Source organism: Carcharodon carcharias, chromosome 10 (assembly GCF_017639515.1).
Source record: "Carcharodon carcharias isolate sCarCar2 chromosome 10, sCarCar2.pri, whole genome shotgun sequence".
Taxonomy (NCBI): Eukaryota; Metazoa; Chordata; class Chondrichthyes; order Lamniformes; family Lamnidae; genus Carcharodon; species Carcharodon carcharias.
In genome coordinates this window covers 70,132,809-70,153,768 of record NC_054476.1, presented here as the reverse complement: position 1 = coordinate 70,153,768, position 20,960 = coordinate 70,132,809, and the positions used below count along the sequence as shown (strand labels likewise).

The 20,960-nt window shown below is 40.8% G+C and overlaps 1 protein-coding gene across 2 annotated transcripts in view; it reads left to right on the top strand.

The window, feature by feature from the left end:
* LOC121282922 (mitochondrial glutamate carrier 1-like) overlaps nt 1-20,960 on the top strand; it is a 118,401-nt gene that overhangs the window by 41,048 nt on the left and 56,393 nt on the right. For both annotated transcript variants that reach the window (XM_041196735.1, XM_041196734.1), the window contains one exon: nt 15,030-15,155. In XM_041196735.1, coding sequence (XP_041052669.1) covers nt 15,030-15,155 — 126 coding nt within the window. The remainder of the gene's footprint in view (nt 1-15,029; nt 15,156-20,960) is intronic.

Below are 20,960 nucleotides of genomic sequence, written 5' to 3'. Positions count from 1 at the left end.
TGTAGCACCTTGGTTGTGATTATCTACAATTAATGCTCCAATTAATTGAAATTACATAATAAAGAATTTCTGTTAATTTATGTTAAAATCACAGAAAATAAGCCTATTACATTAATAGAATAAATTTATATCATTGAATAATTCCTTTTTTAAGGAAAAAAAATGACTTCAAATTAACAGCTTTCTATTATAACTCAGCATGGACTAGAGACTAAATCTCAAACCTTCTTGATCATTATAACTACATGTAACATGCTTACCTCCTAAAAAGTCATGGGAGCAGATGTTTAGGCATAAATTGTTTTACTCATAAGTGACTTTGATAGGCAGACTCTAATTTCTCAGCTCTCTGATACACTAAGCACTGCATCGCAAGAGGAGCGTTACACTGATAATTTTACTTTCTGCAAGATTCAACTGACTATTTTCTGGAGAGGATTTTGCTTAGCTCACTTTTATGTACTAAATTTTGTTTGCAGCTTGGAAAAGATGGTTTCTCTCAGCTTTTTTCTCCTGCAGTGATTTTTTTTGTTGTCAGTATATTTGTGCTGAGAAATGGAACACTTCACATTTTAGGTAATCCATGTCAGCAAGGCAAATTGCTGGTCATGATTAGACACAGAGGTGAGCTCCATCTGGTCTCTTCTCCCCTCCCCTTCAACCTCAGAATAACACCCTTTACTTCACCTGTGTGACATTATCCTTCCCAACATGATAATAGGGATGTAATGTTGTGGTGATAATGGAAACCTAGCTCAAAAAAGGGCAGGACTGCGAACTAAATATTCTCGGAAAAAAGATGTTCAGGAAAGATAGGGAAGGAAAGAAAGCAGGGGTGGTGGCTGTAACGATTAAGGAGAATACTCTAGTGCTGGAGAGAGAGAGAGGATGTCCTGGAGGGGGGGATGTGCGGTGGCACTATCAAGGATAGAATCTGTTTGGTTAGAGTTAGGAAATAGAGTGACATTACACTACTGGGTGTAGGCCACCAACTAGTGGGAAAGATACGGAGGAGCAAATTGGCAGGGAAATTACAGAGAGCCGCAAAAACTCTGGAGTGGTGATAATGGGAAACTTTAATTATCCAACTATAAATTGGGATAGGGATAGCAGTAGTGTAAAGGGCAGAGAGGGGAAAGAGCTTTTGAAATGTGTTGAGGAAATTTTCTTGATCAGTATGTTTCCACCCCAATGATGAAGGTATCATTGCTGATCTGGCTCTGGGGAATGAGGTGGATCAAGTGTCAGTAGAGGAACATTAGGGAACAGTGATCATAGTATTGTAAAGTTTAGATTAGGTATGGAAAAGGATTCAATTGTGTTTTTCTAAAGGGAATTGGATAGGCATCTCGAGAGAATTTGCAGGGCTACGGGAAAAGGGCAGGGGAGTGGGACTAGCTGAACTGCTCTTGCAGAGAGCCAGCACAGCTATGATGGGCCAAATAGCCTCCTTCTATGCCGTAACCGTTCAATAGTTCTATAAACTATCATACTCAAACCAAGTCCACAAAAGTCAAAGACTAGCATATAACCCCCAGAGCTGAGCTTTATCCAGTTTCCATTATGTAACTATCTGCAAAAATATACTTTTGATAAATTATTGTGCCTGCTTTGCTAACAATGAGATGGCATTTTTGAAAGGGCAGCATTAAATCCAGCTGGTGCTAAACTCAGGACTGGCTTTGTAGCTGATTTGGATCAGCTTTGAGTTTATTTCAAATTGAGTGATTGTTGAAACCAAATGGGACTGTGAAACTGAGAATTCTTCATAAATTTAATGTTTAAAGGGCTGAACATCATGATATCTGATTTTTGGTAGACCTCGATGTCAGCTAGAATGTACTTTTCTTTGTTGCAAAACCCAGGTGAAAGGTCAAGGCCCGCAGTGCAGGATACTACCAGGGCTGATAAGTTAGATAGAAGATCTCAGTGAGCACGTGGCCAATCTGTGGAACAGACTCCCTATGGAGACGATGGAAGCGGTTAGTATTGATTAATTCAAATGCAAATTAGATAGATCTCTTTCGGAAAATAACATTTTGGGATACCGTGTATGAGTATTTTGAGACATGACATGTGAGATAAGGTTAGCATTCTTAGAAGGAAAATGATGACTTTGGATCTATAATTGCCAAAGATCTCCACCACTGGCATTTTCCTTCTCTGATCCATTATCATCATAACATTACATAGTATGTTGGTTGTACCATGTTGGTGATTATGCTTTTCATAAGCCTCCACCCGCACCTCTTTGTCTGTGTCAACATATCCTTTTTTTCCCTCCCTCATGTTTCCTCTTGAATGCTACTTGCCTCGACTACTCCCTGTTGTAGCATGTTACACATTCTGACCATTCTCCAGGGAAATAAAAACAGAAAATGCTGAAAAACTCAGCAGGTCTGGCAGCATCTGTGGAGAGAGAATCAGAGTTAACGTTTCAAATCTGTATGAAGTCCGCACTGAAGAAGACATATGGACTTGAAATGTTAATTCTATTTCTCTCTCGGCAGATGCTGTCAGACCCGCTGAGCTTTTCCAGCATTTTCTGTTTTTATTTCAGATTTCTAGCTTTTATATTTTGCTTTTATCCAGCGAAATAAGTTTCTCTTAAATTCCCTAATGGATTTGTTAGAGACTACCTTGTCTGTATGGCCCCTAATTCTGGTCTCGCTCACAAATGGAAACAACTTCGCTACAGTGTGACTACCAGGATAGGAGAAGGTGAACTAGGTGGAGTGTAGCTCCTATATTCCTGTGAGGTAGATCAAGAAATAACGAGTAAAGTGGAAAAAATGCAGTTTTGAGGTCCTGGGAAAGAATGGGTTAGATTAGGGACGATAGTAACGTTAATTTGGCATCACTACTTAATATAAAGTCAAATCCATACCCTTTGGAGCACATCAGTGACAATTTGAATAGTACTAATCTGCTCCTGTTATAAACTGTGGGCCAAATCATAAGAAGCCACACGAATGCACCATTGATCTGTCATTCAATCTAGCTCACAAAACCAGTTCATTTAATGCTTTTCCCACACCCTCTTGGTCCCCTCTAACATGAACTGTTGTTCGTACTAACTCTTTTCTTTGAGTTTCAGGTTTTCAGTGAGTTCTGAACTCATTTGGCAGGACCACAGTTTGCGTCTGTTCTCACTGTGTGGCCAGATCACTGTGGGGAATAGTAATGAAAGATAATTATGGCTCTTGGCAGCATGACCAATTACCTCACTTCATCATTAATCCTGTGCCTGTCCAAATGACTATTTAGGATCAGCTGGTCCGCAGCCCAAAGGCGGCCTAGCAGGTCCTCTTGTTCCTCTGGCACATCCTCTTCCTTTGGGCATTTCGGCTTGTTCCAACCCTCTCATCTGTCATTTAAAATCCTTTAAAATATTGCCCACCCAGGTAGCACAGTTTCCTTGAGAGAGCTTCATTGCCTTTCTCCTCCAGTCACTGCACTGAAGTCATTGCTAAATTTAAATTCGGGATTGATAAATCTTTTTTAGCTAAAGGTGTTGGGATATATGGGATGAAGGTAGGCGCATGGAGTTCAGTCACAGATCAACCATGACCTCATTGAATAGAAACAGGCTGAAGGGGTTAAATGGCCTACTCCAGTTCTTATGTTTTGTCTAAATTCATTGATCACCTATCCTCACTTAATCCCTTCCTCTATATAAACTCCCAACCCATATTCATGGTTGCCTACAGTGTGGGTCATCTGTTGAAGTGAACTCCCTCTTTTCTAGTTATTTTTGAATGGAACAAAATCTTTATTATGCAGAGATAGACAGACATCAAGTGCACTTTTGTATGTCAACGGACGCAAACAAGACAGTTGTAACTAGTAAGTCTACAAATTACATTACCAATCAAACCACTTGACTTTACTACAGTCATAATACAACATTTTATAGGTTTGGAAGTCTTGAGTTTTCTCACCGCCCTCCCTCCCTTCCTCCCTCCTTCCCTTCCACCCTGCCTCCCTTCCATTAAAAATGAGAACTTCACTGGGAAAACCCCCATTCTTTCAGCTTCACGAGAAGTCAGCCCAAGTAGCTGGCCCAAAGTTAAAACCACCTGTATTGTACCCACCTATGTAGTTGTTCATCGTTGGGAGGCACAGCTTTGTTATTGGTTGTAAAAGTATGATCTGTCAGAACTTTTGATAGTTCAGTGTTTGCTGTGTCGTGGACCTGTGCTGAGCTCACCACAGTAATGTGAAAAACCTTGAGAATCCACATTGAGACTTTAATGGGAGGAAGCGAGTTCTTTTTTCTTTGGCAGGGAAATTTAATTCTGACCCAGCTGCCTTGGGTCTGCATCTTGTACAATCAAATGGAATGTGTTGATTTTTCCCAATTAATTTAACTGCTTCCTGCTATAACCAGTTTCAATCAATGCCAGTGTAGGCTGAGTTGATAGTACAAGATAGGAGGGATTAGTTAGAATACAGATTATCATTCTTACTGTTGTGTAATTTCCTGAGTTAGCTTTGAAGGAGTTGAATCCCAAGAGTATAAAAGCTCATGGCAGACAGGCAAATTCTCATGAATTTATCACGAAATGTGATTTCTAAGTGAAATCCAGCCTCACTCATGATCTTGCACTTGGGCTCTGAAATCTTAGGATTCCTCACAGGTACTTAAAAATGCACTTTTTGTAGGCTGCTCTGTCCTGCTCCCAGATAGATCATGTAATCACAGCCAACAAGAGTGCTATGGAGCAAGTGTTACGATCTTAGTAGAGATTGGTAACATTTAGAAAGAAACACAAATTCCCAGTTATTAACTGAAAAGGACCAAGCAACAAGATTCCATGTTTTAAACAAAATATCTTTACTGTGACAAATGTCCAAACAAAACAAGCACTACTAACTTAACACTGTATCTTCACAGAAACACGGAATTGTTACAATGCAGAAGGAAGCCATTTGGCCCATTGTGTCTGCACCAGCTCTCCAAATGAGCGAATCACTTTGTGCCATTACCCCCGCCTTCTCCCTGTAACCCTGGATGTTCTTCCTTTTCAGATAACAATCAACTTCCCTTTTGAATGCTTCAGTTGAACCTGCCTCCACCACACTATCAGGCAGTGCCTTCCAAACCATAACCACTTGCTGCGTAAAATTTCTCCTCATATCAATTTTGCTTCTTTTACTAATTAACTTCAAATCTATGCCCTTTTGTTCTCAATCCTTTCATGAGTGGAAATAGCTTCTCCCTAGCTCCTCTGTCCAGACACTGCATGATTTTGAAAACCTCTATCAAATCTCCTCTCAGCCTTCTTTTCTCCAAGGAAAACAGTCCTAACTTCCTAGTCTAGTTTCATAACTGAAGTTCCTCATCCCTGGAACCATTCTCATGAATCTATTCTCACCCTCTTGAATACCTTCACACCATTCCTAAAGTGCAGCGCCCAGAATTGGACAGATTACATCAGCTGAGGCTGAACTAATGACTTATACAAGTTCAACATAACCTCCTTGTTCTTGTACTCTATGCCCCTATCAATAGAACCTATATGCTTAATTAACTGCTCTCTCAAACTGCCCTGTCACCTTCAATGACTTATGCACATATACACCCAGATCCTTCTGCTCCTGGCTCCCCGTTTAGAGTTGTACCCTTTATTTTATATTGTCTCTCCATGTTCTTCCTACCAAAATGAATCATTTCACACTTCTCTGCACTAAACTTCACCTGCCCATTCCACCAACTTGTCTATGTCCCTTTGAACTTCTCCTCCTCACTATCCTCCTTACAGCTCACAATGCTTTCACATTTTGTATCTTCTACAAACTTTGAAATTGTTCCGAGGTCCAGATCATTACTGTAATACATTTTATTCTGATATGGCAGGTGGTATTTGCCAGACTGACCAAATCCACAAGGGAAACTTGGCCATTTATTACGAGAAAGTTTTTGCACTGAATTCAGAACTAATAAGTCCACTAACACCTTTAGAGATTTTACAAATTAAATTAAAACATTTATTAACAAAAGAAATGAATAAAACATATATACAATATTACAATTATACCATTACTTAATAGTATAACAATTCCCAAAATTCCTAGTTAACCAGACTCCCAATTGCACACCCCCTTAAGGCAATAGTCCAAATTAGATGTTAAATTTATAGCGACAATCCAGCAGTGTTACCACAAGCACCCACTCAACAGTGGAATTCCTAAGGTTTTTTAACTCAATTTTGGTGACTGGAATAGCAGACTTTTTCAAAATGGCTAGAGGCTTTTCCCCCAAGTCTGTTTCACATGGTGTACCTTTCAGATATTACCCAGCCACCCCTCATATAGCGTTCCATCCTTCTTTAAATATATTTTTCCTCCTGTGCTTTGTAAATCCCATTGTTTCCCCCATGCCTTTGGAATTTAATTCTCCCATAATATAAAAAAAATTTATGTATTGGCTTGCACTTTTGGGAAAAATCAACATAATAACCTGCCTTATTTATCTTGTTAGCTGTAAACATCCTACCATGTCTCTTTGAAAACCAAACACCTCTCCAGTTATCTTAAAATGCAACTTTCATTCACACCCTATCTGCTGAGACTTTAGCCTAGTTCACTCATTAGCATTTAACATGCCCTTTTACACCTAATTCTTTTGATAATTTCAACCTTGCAGTCTATCCATCTCTAATTTAATTAAGTCAGTCACACAGAACCATCCACACACACACATAAGTCTACTTTACAATATCCCACAATAATATTATGAAAAATATGATAGTTTTGTGACAATATCAGGAAAAGCAAGGGCCCCTGGGTAACTCAACTACAAATCTTCCTCCAGCATGAAAAACATCCATTAACCACTACTCTGTTCCCTGTTGCTTGGCCAATTCCATATCCATGTTACTACTATCCCTTTTATTCCATGAGTTATAACTTTTATCGCAAGTCTGTTGTGCGGCACTATATCAAATATCTTTGAAAGTCCATATATACCACACCAACAACATTGCCCTTATCAACTCTCCCTGTTATCTCTTCAAAAAAAAATTCCAGCAAATTAGTTAAACATGATTTTCCCTTAAGAAATCCATGCTGGCTTTCCTTTATTAACCCACATTCGTCCATGTGACTATTAATTTTGTCCTGAATTATTGTTTTCCCACCACCAAAATTAAACTGACTAGCCAGTAGTTGCTGGGCTTATCTTTACATTGAAGGGTCATGAGGACTCGAAACGTCAACTCTTTTCTTCTCCGCCGATGCTGCCAGAGCTGCTGAGTTTTTCCACGTAATTCTGTTTTTGTTTTGGATTTCCATCATCCGCAGTTTTTTGTTTTTATCTTTACATTCTTTTTTTGAATGAGAGTGTAATGTCTGCAGTTCTCCAGTCCTCTGGGGAGACCCCTAAGTCTAAGGAAGACTGAAAAATTATGGCCAGTACCTTTGTAATTTGCACTCTCACTTCCCTCAGTATCCTTGGATGCATCTCATCCAGTCCCAGTGCCTTATCAACCTTAAGTACCAATAACCTTCCCAACACTACTTCCTTTTCAATTTTAAACCCATCTTGTAGCATCTTCTACCTTGGTGAAGAGAGATGCAAAGTATTCATTTAATACCTCAGCTATGCCCTCTGCCTCCATGTGTAAATCCCCCTTTTGGTCCCTAATATGCCCCAGTCCTCCTTTCACCACCCTTTTACTTGAGTCTGAGCAGCAAGAAACAGCGAGAGCAGCGGGGTTACAAAGAGCGCAGAGAGGGAACACGGGAGCTCAGTCTGAGTGGTGAGAAACAGCGAAAGTAGTGGGAATGTAAATAGTGCGGAGAGGGAAGGGCGATAGCTCAGACTGAACAGCGAGAATCAGTGAAAGCAGCAGGGCTACAAAGTGTGTGGAGAAGGAAGACGATATAGCAGAGACCTGGCTCAAAGAAGGAGCTGGACTGGGTGTTAATATTCTTGGGTTCAAAGTGTTCAGGAAACAAAGGACAGGGAGAAAAGGGGAAGGGGTGGCAGTATTGATTAAGGAGAGCAGTGCAATGCTAGAGAAAGAGGGTGTCCCAGGCAGATCAATAGCAGTATCTATTTGGCGAGAGCTCAGGAACAAAAAAGGTGCAATTACATTGCTTGGTGTAGTCTATAGACCGCCAACTAGTGGGAAGGATGGAGAGGAATAAATTTGAAAATAAATTACAGAGAGGTGCAAAAATTATTGAATACTTATAAATGGGGACTTTAATTATCCAAAAATAGACTGGGATAGTAAAAGTGTAAAGGGTAGAGAGGAGCAAGATTCCTGAAAATTTCCTGAAGTGTTCAGGAGAATTTTCTTCAGTATGTTTCCAGTCCAGCAATGGAGGAGGCACTGCTGGGGCTGATTCTTTGAAATGAGGTGGACCAAGTTGATCAAGTGTCAGTGGCAGAACATTTAGGGGACAGCAATCATTGCACCATACTATGATGACTACGGAAAAGGACAAAGAACAATCCAGAGTGAGAAAAATTAACTGGGGGAAAGCCAACTTCAATAGGGTAACAAAAATAGCTGGAAAAACTCAGCAGGTCTGACAGCATCTGTGGAGAGGAATACAGTTAACGTTTCGAATCCGTGTGACTCTTCATCAAAACTAAGAAAATATAGTGTTGAAGTAGGGCTGAGTTTTTCCAACTATTTTTGTTTTTGTTTCAGATTTCCAGCATCTGCAGTGTTTTGCTTTTTTCAATAAGGTAAGAATGGATCTTGGCCAAATACATTGGAGTCAAAGGTTGTTAGGATAAATGGTAGCTGATCAATGGGCTACCTTCAAGGAAGAGATGATTCAGGTACAGTCAAGGTATGTTGCCTTAAAAGGGAAAAGTAGGACAAACAAATCCTGAGCTCCCTTGGTGGCAAAGGAGACAGAAATTAGATACAGAAGAAAACGTGTGCTTATGATAGGTGTCAGGTAGAAAAAACAAGAAAAAGCCAAGCTGAATACAGGAGGTTCAAAGGAGAGGTGAAGAAGCAAATAAGAGAAGCAAAGAGGGAGTACAAAAAGAGACTAGCTGCTAGTATAAAAGGAATACGAAAGCACTCAGTTCAAACCAACATACTGGACTGATATGAACTCCCCACTCTACTTTTGATTTCAATCAGGAATCCCTTTGTGCATTAATTTTGTGAGTGGTCATTCAGTTTTCCTGGAATCAAACCAAGATGTTATAACTCCCAACGGAATTCACGCTGATTCTCCTTAGTTTCAGTACCATCTTAAGCGGTGAGGGATTTTCTGGGAATTTTCCCTTTAGCATCCAATGAGGCGAACCCTTCAGCCCTACTTCAATACCTTTCAAATTTGGATTTCTCCAGCTTGAGCACGTGCCTCACTTGTATCCTTGCGCAGTGACTCCAAATCAGAAGCACCCCTGGTTCCTAAGGACTTCTCTGCTCCTTGTTCTGGTTGCTGGCAGGTTCTTTTTCTGCCTGTTTCAAGCTGCTCTGGACACAAATTGTCTTCTCACAGGCTCCCAGACTGACTGCCCCACAGGCTATCAAAACAGCAGAGATATATTAAAAGAGAGGAAGCTTCCCCTCTCAACCCATCTCCATGGCAAAATGACAAAGTTTGCTTTCATATAAAGATGCAAATCAGTTTGATCTGAAGAGTTTATGGATACTTTATAACTTTTCCTTGTTTACCAGGTACGTTCAGACCTCCTCTGATCTGGGAAAATTGCATGAATAATTTACTCCCCCATGCCGAGTCCTCATAGGCAGACTCTCTTCAAAAGATAGTTAACAAGGCTTCCATTGTTTAACTTCTAACACCTAATGGTTTCACTAACGTAACATGGGCCTCTCTTTAATTTGTAATTACCCCAGGCTTGTCTGCTAGCCTCTCAGACCAGGCATGCTTTCAATTACCCTGCATTTAAAAATTACAATTTTGAAACTAAAAATAATCTTCCAAGCATTTGTAACACCAGGCAGCGTTCTCATGACTTCAAGTAAATTTTAAAAAGGCATAAATAAATTTATTTACCTTTCTCATAGCTGCTGCAGCCTAGGGATATATATTAGCTGCATTTGTAGTCTAAAGCCAACCACCCAATTTAGCAGTCTCCAAGTCGCTGCCACTGGAATCCTCTGCTTTCACACTGCCTCCTTCAGGCCCCAATTGGTATGGTTATACTCTGGAAACTTCTGGCTGGTGAAGCACCCCTTGCAGGATTGTAGATTGGAATGACTCACAAGCAGGAGGGATTGTCCGGCTGTTCCTGTCTCAACTAGGAGGGGCTAATTTCTGAAAGAGATAGGGAGCACGTTGGTCATTTAACATCACCTTGCCATCACTCGGCCTGTGTTTCTGGTTTACTGTCCATAATTCCACCCTCTCTTCCTCTCTGTCTCCCTTTATGGTGTTGAGATCAGATTTCAAGGGAATCAGCTGCCCTCACCTGATTGACCATCTGTGAGGCTGGGATGGGCAGGGGTTGGCGAATTTTTAATATTTGTCCATGGGGCACATCACCACCAGGCCTGATCCTGTCCTCATTCAATGTTCACATACTAATACTCACTCTCAATCACTTGCTCCCACACTCAATCACTCACTTACTTAAGCACATATTCACTCACTCATGCACTTACTCACATGTAGACACACACACACACTCATTCACACACAAACACGCATACACACACACACACTCATTCACACAATTGCTTCCTGGCTCACTTTCATGCAATCTCACCTGCTCACTTGGATGTGCCTGTAATTGCACAGGCCATTCAGCCCAACTAACCCATGCTGGTGTTTATGCTGCACATAATCCTCCTCCAAACTTATTTCATCTAACCTTATCCTTCTGGGCATTTCAGGAATTATGATCATGATCTAGAATACATTTCCTGAAAGGATGATGGAAGCATCTGCAATTGTAATCTTCAAAAGGGAATTGGAGAAATGCATGATGACAAAAAAAATGACAGGGCTCTGGAGATAGAGCAGGGGAGTGTAACTAATTGGATAGCTCCAAAGAGTTGGGGCAGGCACAATGGGCTGAACGGCCTCCATCTGTGCAGTCTCTTTGGTGAGAGAGCAGATCCTTCTTTAACATGTGCAGAGATAACAGGCAGGATTTTTAAGACTTTTTTTGTAAAGCATTTTCAGATACAGTAATATAGTTTTTGTAAAGACTTCTTGCCTGCAGGAGATTAAATAAACAAAAATGAGGTTTATAAACCTAATGTTAATCTATGATGGGCTTATGTTTGGAAAAAAATATGATTTTATTACAAATCTCTGGAGTTTGTCTCTTGATTTTTGAGACAGTGGGGTTGGCATGCCTCTTATGGCTCAAAATACATCCCTGTAACCTGTGGAGTTTATGTGTAAAAGTCTTGAATAGCTAGCTGCAGTGAGTCAGTCTCTGTTCAGCAGCAGTGTCTGGCTTCCTTTCGGTTAGTTGGTGTCCCACATGGCCGTGATTACTTGAATTAGCAATGCTTAGAAAACTGTCCATTCAGCTTTTGCATTAGTGCTTAACCACTACCCCCCCACCCCCCCAAGCCTTCCTAGAAATGCAATTCTTTCTCTTTGCTCTGAGCTATGCCAGTGCTGATCTTTGGACTTCACCCAAGCGGGTTCCTCATATGTGATGATGACATTAAGTAGTGATGGACAATTTTTGCTATGAGGTGACAGGGGGGAAGAGGGCATGAACACTAAGCCAAAACACTCCCCACGTGATGTTCACACACTTAACTGTGGCCTTTGGTCTAAGATCAAGACTGCCATAGGAACTGGAGTTGGCCATTTAGCCCTCGAGTATGTTCTACATTTCATTGAGATTATGGCTCATCTGTGATCTAACTCCATAAACCTGCCTTTGCCCCATATCACTTAATAATACCGTTGGCGAACAAAAATCTATTAATCCCAGTTTTAAAATGAGCAAATCAAGCACCAAGTGCAGTTTGAGGAAGAGTGTTCCAAACTTGAACCACCCTTTGCCTGAAGAAGTGTTTCCTAACCTTTCCTAATTCCGAACTGAAAGATCTGGCTCTAATTTTTGACTGTGTCCTCTAGTCCTCGACTCTCCAATTAGCAGAAATCGTTTCTCCTAATTTACCTTATCTGTTTCCCTTAATATCTTGAAAACTTCGATGAAATCATTGCTTAACCTTCAAAGTTCCAGGGAACACAATTCTAGTTTGTGGTAGTAAAGCAGAAAATGCTGGGTATTCTCAGCAGGTCTGACAGCATGTGTGGAGAGAGAAACAAAGTTAATATTTCAGGTCAATGACCATTCATCCTTTCATCTACTTTGTCAACCATGGTTCAGTGCCATTTCCATAAGGCTGTGAATCCAAGGCCCATTACAGAGACTTGAGCACAAGCCAGGCTGATACTTCACTGCAGGACTGTCGTAGATGCTGTCTTTGGGTTGAGACATTAAACTGAGGCCTCGACTGCTGTCTCAGGTGAATGTAAAAGATTCCATGGCACTTTTAAACAGGAGCATGGAAGTTCTCCCAAGTGTCCTGCCAAATATTTTCCCTCAACCAACATCACTGAAACAAGTGATCAGGTCATTATCTTGTTGCCTTTTGTGGGAGCTTGCTCCACACAAGTTGGCTGCTGCATTTCCTACATTACAATAATGACCACATGCCAAAAGTACTTTATTGGTTGCAAAAGATGCAATGTAAATGCAAGTTTGTATTTTCTGTGAACATTGACTTGTCTTTCTTTTTCACTGCTTCTTAGCCAGATTGCATTAGAGCAAAATTTAGCAGCTATCTCAGTTGAGGCCAGCTGACTCAGCATAGATCAGGGATTAAATCTGGAACACGCCTGGCATGCGAGGCTCATGACTGCTTTTCTTGCTGACCAAATCTTTAGCAGTGACTGCAATTCAGAGTTACTGGCTGTATAGGTGGCTGGAAAAAAAATGCTACCTATATTGCTCTCTTGAGCTGAAGGTGGGCGTTAAGTTATATTCTTGAGGCTATGTTGAGGAGCTTTGCTTTGCATCACAGTATACCATATCTCAATGCTTACAGTGGTGCAAATTGAAATATTTCTACCTCTTTCCCACTCCTCCCCAGCACCTGATGTCTTTTCACTGAAGGGCATAAAAATAATCTGCAAATTGAATTTAGCTTTAATAACTTAGAAATTTTGAAGAATTGATCCTGCAACTCATTATATTAAATTCATTTTGTTTTGCATTGCCCTATACCGTAGCATTTTCTCTGCAAAGTGTTTTTTTTCCCTGAAATGTTAATACCTTCAAAAAGAAGGCTGCTGCAGGTGTAAACTAAGACTTCTAGGATGCCAGTGGTCAAGGCACACATTTCCCACATCCTCATGCATGCTCCTGCATTGTAAAGCATACCCAACCCAGTTGTCTTGTCTATTCTCAGATCAGTTACAGCAGATTGGGTGGTAATGTTGTTGCATCTCATTGCTATACTGCTGCAGGGCAGCCATGGTAGTGGAGTGATGGAGACTGAGTGAGGTTGCTAATGACAAGTTAAGGCTGCTTCGCATGTCCATATAACAATGGACATGAGATCATCCCTGTTAAGGTCAGAATGTGGCCACAAACTATCACAAAGGGGGAAAATAATCCAACACTGCAGGATCTTCTCTGTGGAGGCTAGATTTTTGAAATCCCCCTGTCCAGCTTTATGCAGCACTTGTCATCAAAGCATCCTAACCCTATCCAAACAGTACATTGTCTGCAGCACATCTACCACCTTAACCCAATCCCCAACAATTCTGCAGAAACCAAGCAAACTTGTACACTAATTTCACAAAATACGTGTTCTCCTTTTCTTTAGGACATAATAAAGAAATCTGAAATATTTGAGGGACAGGAAATATTTTGAGTGAAACTTTTTTTTAAAAAAGGCAGATTCCTTTTTAAAGAATACTATTTTTCATCTTCATACTTTTTCTCTTGCCTTCACTGAACTTAATTAGTTATGCTTAATAGTTATATTTGTTTGAAATGTCAAAGGCCAGGATTTTCCGGCGCTGCCGAAAAGTCAATAGACCTTGGCTGGCTCTCCAAATTTTCCTGAAAATCCTAGCCAAAGTTACACATTTTCAGATACTGCTCCAGCCTAGCATGACATACTTCTTTTAATCCATATGTACAAGGTTATTTATTTGTATTCAATAGAAGTGACTATCAGATTAATAGGGACAGGGATTGGCTGTTCAACACCTTGAGCCAGCTTTGCTTTCAGTTCGATCGTAGTTGATCTCTACCTCAACTCTATTTACTTACCGTAGTTTCATCATCATAATTTTGGTATTCTATATATATGTGTGTGTGTAATTTTAATCATTGTGTATGATCTCTAAATTTAAGGGTAGCATTGTTTATTGAAGAGCCTTATTTCACTAAAGTTGCAACTGTAGAACAGTGGTGGGGCTAGCATGCAGCTATATTGGATTTATAGGAATTGCATGATGTTTGAACACATAGTGATATGATTTTCTTTTTTAGCACCCATAAAGTGACTGAAACAGGAGTTTAACGCCCTAAGCGAATGGTGTGAAGCATTTTTTTTTGCTGGAGGCATGATTAGTTTGCATCACTGCATGCAGTTCATTCATGTTGTTGTGCTCTGCATGCTTCTGCAGTTAAGCGAATTAAGTAACTCTGAAATTACAGTGAAATGCCCGGCCAAAATTTACACAACGTCACGGAAATTACTTCCAGGTGGAAAACAAATTGTGGTTGTTTCCGGATTGAAGACCACATGTGCAGTGTAAGGCTGTGTAAAGCCAAAGGGAGAAAGCAACTCAATACTTGAATGTAAATGGGCCTCAACTGGTTACTGCAACACCTAATGAGTGAATTCAAGTAGATCGATTTTTGGGTTCTCAGGGAATCGCAGGATATGGGGAGTGGACGAGAGTGTGGAGCTGAAGTTGAAGGTCAGCCATGATTGTATTGAATGGCGGAGTTGGCTCAGCCAGCTGTTTAGTTTATTTCTGCTCCTATTTCTTATGTTCTTATGAATTAAAAGTTTCTCTTTTCTCTCTCTCAGTTTACCTGCCAAGCTGATCAACGGAGGCATTGCAGGCCTAATTGGCGTCACCTGTGTGTTCCCAATAGACTTGGCAAAAACACGGCTTCAAAACCAGCAAAATGGCCAGCGGATGTACTCCAGCATGTGAGTATAACAAGAACCTTACCCACAAACACACCACCTCAGCATGATCTTGGCAATAGAAGTGAGGGTTCTATGTGCTTGATAATATCTACTTCATGCCCATATCGTGTCCTTGATTTAAAAGAAAATAAACCTGGTCTTTAGAATACTGGAATATGAGTTCACAATGATTAATGGCCGCTTTACTTTAATATGAGTTCTTCTGAGTGTCTGCTCTTTAGAAACACATTGCTACTTTGTTACCCACATAACAGAGAGAAAACCATCCATCAACTTCTTGAGGTTATGAATTCTATCCAATGTTGCTTGGCTATTTGAGAATAAATGGTAGAATTTAACTTACAGTTGTCCCGGGCAGTTTTCTGTCCTCCTCATTCAGTAGTAGATTGTTGATTTTGATTCCTCTTAGGGTGCAGTTGAGCAGAGTTTGTGAAGTTTATAAAATACCCTTTGCAGCAATTGGAGACCTACCATGCATTGTACATTGCTTTGCCAATGTAAACAATGATTGGGACAGGTTTTTAATGGGTAATCGAGCTGATATTGCACATTCTATACTTGCGTCAAAGTCAAAATTATCTCCTAAATATTTGTAGTTAACCATTATTAACCCATCTAGGTCATCTAGTGTTATGATTGCTATAAGCGGTCACGTTTGGTGTGGATCTGGTTTTCCTCATATTGTTATTCCTTGTTTCATCAACAGAATACAAATGCTAGCTCAACCCAACAACTCTGCACTTGGAGTAACTCAAATTTAGGCTAACAGGCCAACTGTATCATGAATAGCTATTAAAGAAGAATAGGCTTTCTTATTGAGCTTGAACATTACAGTGTGTAAGAAAATGCAAATACGGACATTATGATGTTGGCCTTGTGGAGTATTGTTTGTTGTGCAGGCTGCAAACTTGTTATATTGCAGTGAAAGTGCCATCAATCATAATGTTGGTGAATCTTTGACCTCCAACTGTAGCTGCACTTTGAATATAAAAAGGCAGCTGGCCCCCACCCTTGACAATACTAACTAAATACTTAACTGAACCTGGACTCAACTTACAGTATTTATTGTTCTTACTCAGCCTGTACTCTGTGAGAAAAGATGAGTGAAATGTCCTTTGTTTTTTCTGCTGTAAAAGTACTGGTGACAGACAACTTCCTTCACTCCCAGGTTTCAGTATTTATAAGTGCACAGAGAGAGACTGACCCTGGTTGACAGTGTAGGAGCATTGTTTAAAGAGACTGGGACATCAGGAGCAACTGATATTACTTTGCATCTATTTATTTAATTTTTTGACTTGCCAAAGTTTTTGGGATGTTGAGCCCTTGCAGAAATACAGTGGTGCCGTTTGAGTGTATATTTAATTGGTACCAATAATACCCATGATCTGGCGCAGTGGGTAGCATCCCTGCCTCTGAGCAAGAAGCTCCAAGTTCAGGTCCCTGTACAGGACTTGATAGCCAAGGAAGGCGCGTTCATAATACGGCCAAACAGGTTGAACCTCAACTTGTAAATCCTTCCAACATATGCTCGTGGCAGACAGTAAGAGCAGGAGAGATTCCTGGTCAGCCATATGACGGAAAGAAATTAGAGCCTCTGTCATCACTATTCATGGCTACAACATGCTTGAGCAACATTGGAGGGGTGGGGGGGGGTGGGTGTAGTGCTGGTTGGCCCTGTTGCCTGGACAGCTAATGTGAATCAGATTGGTGTCAACAGCACAGAGTTCAGTGCCTATTCTGATTGGGGTGGATTCGGGACCTGCCTCCTTGCCCTACCTGTGCTGGGGAACACGTTGCTGTGGTTGGATCTGCCTTTGGGCAGGGAACAGAAGAAGAAGATGTTTGTATTATCAGATTGCAGATGGAAATTGGCCGAGCAAACAAATAAGAATTAAGATTTGAAACCAGGTTGTCATCAGAAGTTGTTTCTTCATTCACAAGATGTGGGTATTGACATTGAGAAGATTGTGGTTTGCTGCCTTAAACCACTGTAGTCTGTGCGGTTAGGGTACCCTCATATTGCTGTTAGATAGGGAGTTTGTGAATTTGATCCGGTGACATTGAAAAAGCAGGGATATATTTACCAGTCATATGGTATGTGGCTTGGAGGAGAACTTGGAGGTGGTAGTATTCCCAGGTATTTGTTGCCCATTTCCTTCCAGGTGGTACAGTTCATGGGTTTGAGAGGTGTTGCTAAGAAAGCCTTGGCAAGTTGCTGCAGTAAATCTTGTGGATAGTACACACTGCTGCCAATTTGTGCTGGTGGCGGAGGGAGTGAATGTTTAAGGTGGTGGTTGGAGTGCCGATCAGACAGATTGCTTTGTCCTGGATGATGTTGAGCTTCTTGTGCGTTGTTGGAGTTGTAGCCATCCAAGCATGTGATGAGTATTGTATCACACTCCTGACTTGTGCCTTATTATTGTGGTGGACAGGCTCTGAGGAGTCAGGAGATGAATTAGCCTACTGTGGAATTCCCAACCTCTGACCTGCTCTTTTAGACACAGTATTTATGGGTTGGTCCAGTTCAGTTTCTAATCAGTAGTGACCCTAGGATATTGACAGTCGTGAATTTGACAATGGTAATGCCATTGTTCCTCAAGCTTAGGCTGTTTGATTCTCTCTTGTTTGAGATGGTCATTGCCTGTCACTTGTATGGCATCAATGTTATTTGCTAATTATCAGCCAAACGTGAATCCTTCCAGGTCTTGTTGCGCTGCTTCATTTTCAGAGGAGATGTGAATGGAATTGAATGCTGTACAATCGTAAGCAGTCATACCAACTTCTCATCTTATGATGGAGGGAATGCCATGATGAAGCAGCTGAAGGTGGTTGGGCCGAGGACACTACCCTGAGGAACTCCTGGTGCAAAGCCTCCAGCAACATGCTACTTAAGATCTAAGATTTTTCCTTTCAGGCTGAAAAGTCTAAGGAGCAAATTTCAAATCATTGAAAATTAAAATTGGCAGTTTCTATCTCTGCTGGCTGATCTTAAATGGCATTTTTATGCCAAGGTGAAAAATTGGCAACTCCCAGTCTTTCCTCCTAATTCAGACCCCTGAAATCTTCTTGTTCTCAGCTCCACCTTCAGCGCTTGAGCATCTCCCTTGTTTCTTGCCGATCACACATGGTGTTATTTGACCAAAATACAGTACAGTTTGTCATGACTTTCTCAGATTTGTATTCTATTGTTTTAGCATGGTCTTTGAAATCCTACTGCTGGTTTGCATTGGTTGGACATGTTGAGGACTGATCCTACTGAGACTCCCATGCCTCTCTCAACCCCACCTGTAGTAATTTCAATGCCATTTACAGAGTAGATATTTTTCCCACTCTCCTTCCAATGGGCAATACTTCACTGTTGTCTGCATTAAATTTCCGCTGCCATTGTTTGGCCCATCACATTTTTGTTAGCTCATTCTGTAATTTCTTATGGTGTCCTTCAATCTTCAGCACTTCTGAGTTTGGCATCATCAGCCCATTTGACCAATTTGCAAAGAGCTTCTGAATCCGAGTTATTAATGTAAATTACACAGTAGTGGTCTCAATACTGACCTAGGAACACCCTATCTCATACTGCCCCTAATTTCCTCCCTCCATAACCCTTGTATTACGCCTCAAGACAGTACCTATTCTTATTTACCCTTAGCATACAAATTATTTTCCATGCCCAAGTTTTGTCTAAATTTCCACAGTTATGAACCTAATTAGTACCCTGGCATGTGAAACTTTTATCAACTGCCTTTTGGTAGTTTAAGTGCATAACATCTATTTAGGGATTTATTGATCGACTTGGGATGTCACTTCCTCAAAGAAATTCAGATCAAGAAGGATCTTTCCATTCTGAGTACATGTTATCTGTTGTTTACCAGGTTAATATTATCTAGATAATCTCCAATCCTGCAATTTGTGATGGTGAAAATTACCCCAATCACTAGCCTAGCAAATAAGAAGAGGAGCAATTCCACCACTAGCTCTTTTTATTCACTATAGAACCCAACCAATTTTGATTTCAGTTCATTTTCATTGAAATCATTCGAAATGGAGATTGGGCAAGTTCTATAACTGGTGTGTGATTCACTCCACCAGTTTACCGCCCAATAGTGAAGGTAAAAATTGCCACCAATGTTTCTTTTGTTTTTAAAGACAGAGCTTTCTGTGCTCAATTGTTTGTCACCCCCTCACTTCTCAACCAAACCACACCCCCCCCGCCACCATATTCTTTCTTTATCAACTCTGCTTAAAACAACCCTTGCAAATTTAGCTCCCATGACCAACATTTTATTTTAAATAGTGATGCTGTAATGAGGGAAAACATTATGAAGAAGGAACTGATCATTCATTTCATAATTTTCAAATAGTTACCAGGTAGCCTGTGTGTAAAAGTTCTGACAAATGGAATATGAAGCCAGCTCTAGGAAGAGGAAAAATAGATTCGCCATGTGGACTGGTTGGGGATTATCTCAATGCTGCCCAAGCATACTTTTCTTAGTTCAAGGATTACCATCTGTCTGGTGTTTAAGCGAGTTATCTGGAAGTGTCTGTCATGTAAACTCGATACCAAAGGTCTCATGTGTTTTAAATTGAGGTCCTTTTTTAATATTTATTAAAACTTTCTTGGATTTTAATCAGCATCAGAGAAAACATCAGATGGCGAGCCTTTGCCCAATCTGCTCCAGTCCTACCCTGGGGCTAGGGTTAGAGTCTAAATAGTGAGATCAAATTCCATTTCAGTTACATTGATTTAAATTGAATTGAGCCCCAGTTCAAGCTGGTTGTGGGTCTACACCTGCATTTGACCCAGTTGTTGTGATAACTGGTTGCATGTTCCTGGATTTGGAACTGAACCTTCCAGAAAAATTCTCTTTTCTTCTTGTAGCTGGGATGGGGTCAAGAAGGGAGCTCTACTTCACCTACCACCTCTTGGGCACATAGTCTATTCAGAAATGGAATATTATAATATCTGTGGAGCAGCCTCAAATGTTCCCATTGCAATATATTTATTAATTGGGGTTTGTTGTTCATGTCTTCCAAATTATACTTCTATTTCATATTCATAATAGAAAATGGAGTCCGCTGAATAGCTGCTATTTATGCTGTCTGGAGTCTCAAATACCTAGACAGCCTCAGTTTGGGCAACAGGAAAGCCCTTTCCCCAAGCTGAGATGTATCTTTCCCAATAGCAAAGCTGGTAAAGCCCTTGTGGGATATATATTTTGAGCCAGTGTATAGCCTCCCTTTGGAACTGGAGGAATACCAAGCAATTTGCAGTTCATCCCTGAATCAGATTGAATCAGTGGTGTTTTCTTGAATTAAAGATCAATGAGCAGGCAAAGCACTCTTCCCTTGACTTAATGGCCAGGATTTTCCCGTCGGCGATTTGGGGGCAGGGCCCTCTCGCCGACGGAAAAATGACGCGGGATGACGTCATTGACGTCATCCCGGTCCCTTTAAATTTTCAGGCAGGCGGGCGGACAGCGAAATCAGCTGTCTGCCCGCTGACCTGTCAATGGCCAATTAAGGCCATTGACAGGCTAATTAAGATCGTTAAAGACTTGCCCGTCCAACCTTAAGGCTGGCGGGCAGGCCAGGAGCCCCAGTGGGCTTCTGATAATGCATGAAACCTCATCCACTGGCGGGATGTCCGTTTTTAAAAAGTGTCATAAAGTTAATGTGTTTCTTATTAACATGCCCCATCTCATGTGACATTGTCATATGAGGGGGACATGTTAATAATTTTAATATTTTTCTATTTTTGGTGGGTTTTTTTACCTGTCAGTAATCTCCCTGAGACACCACTTGGTTTCA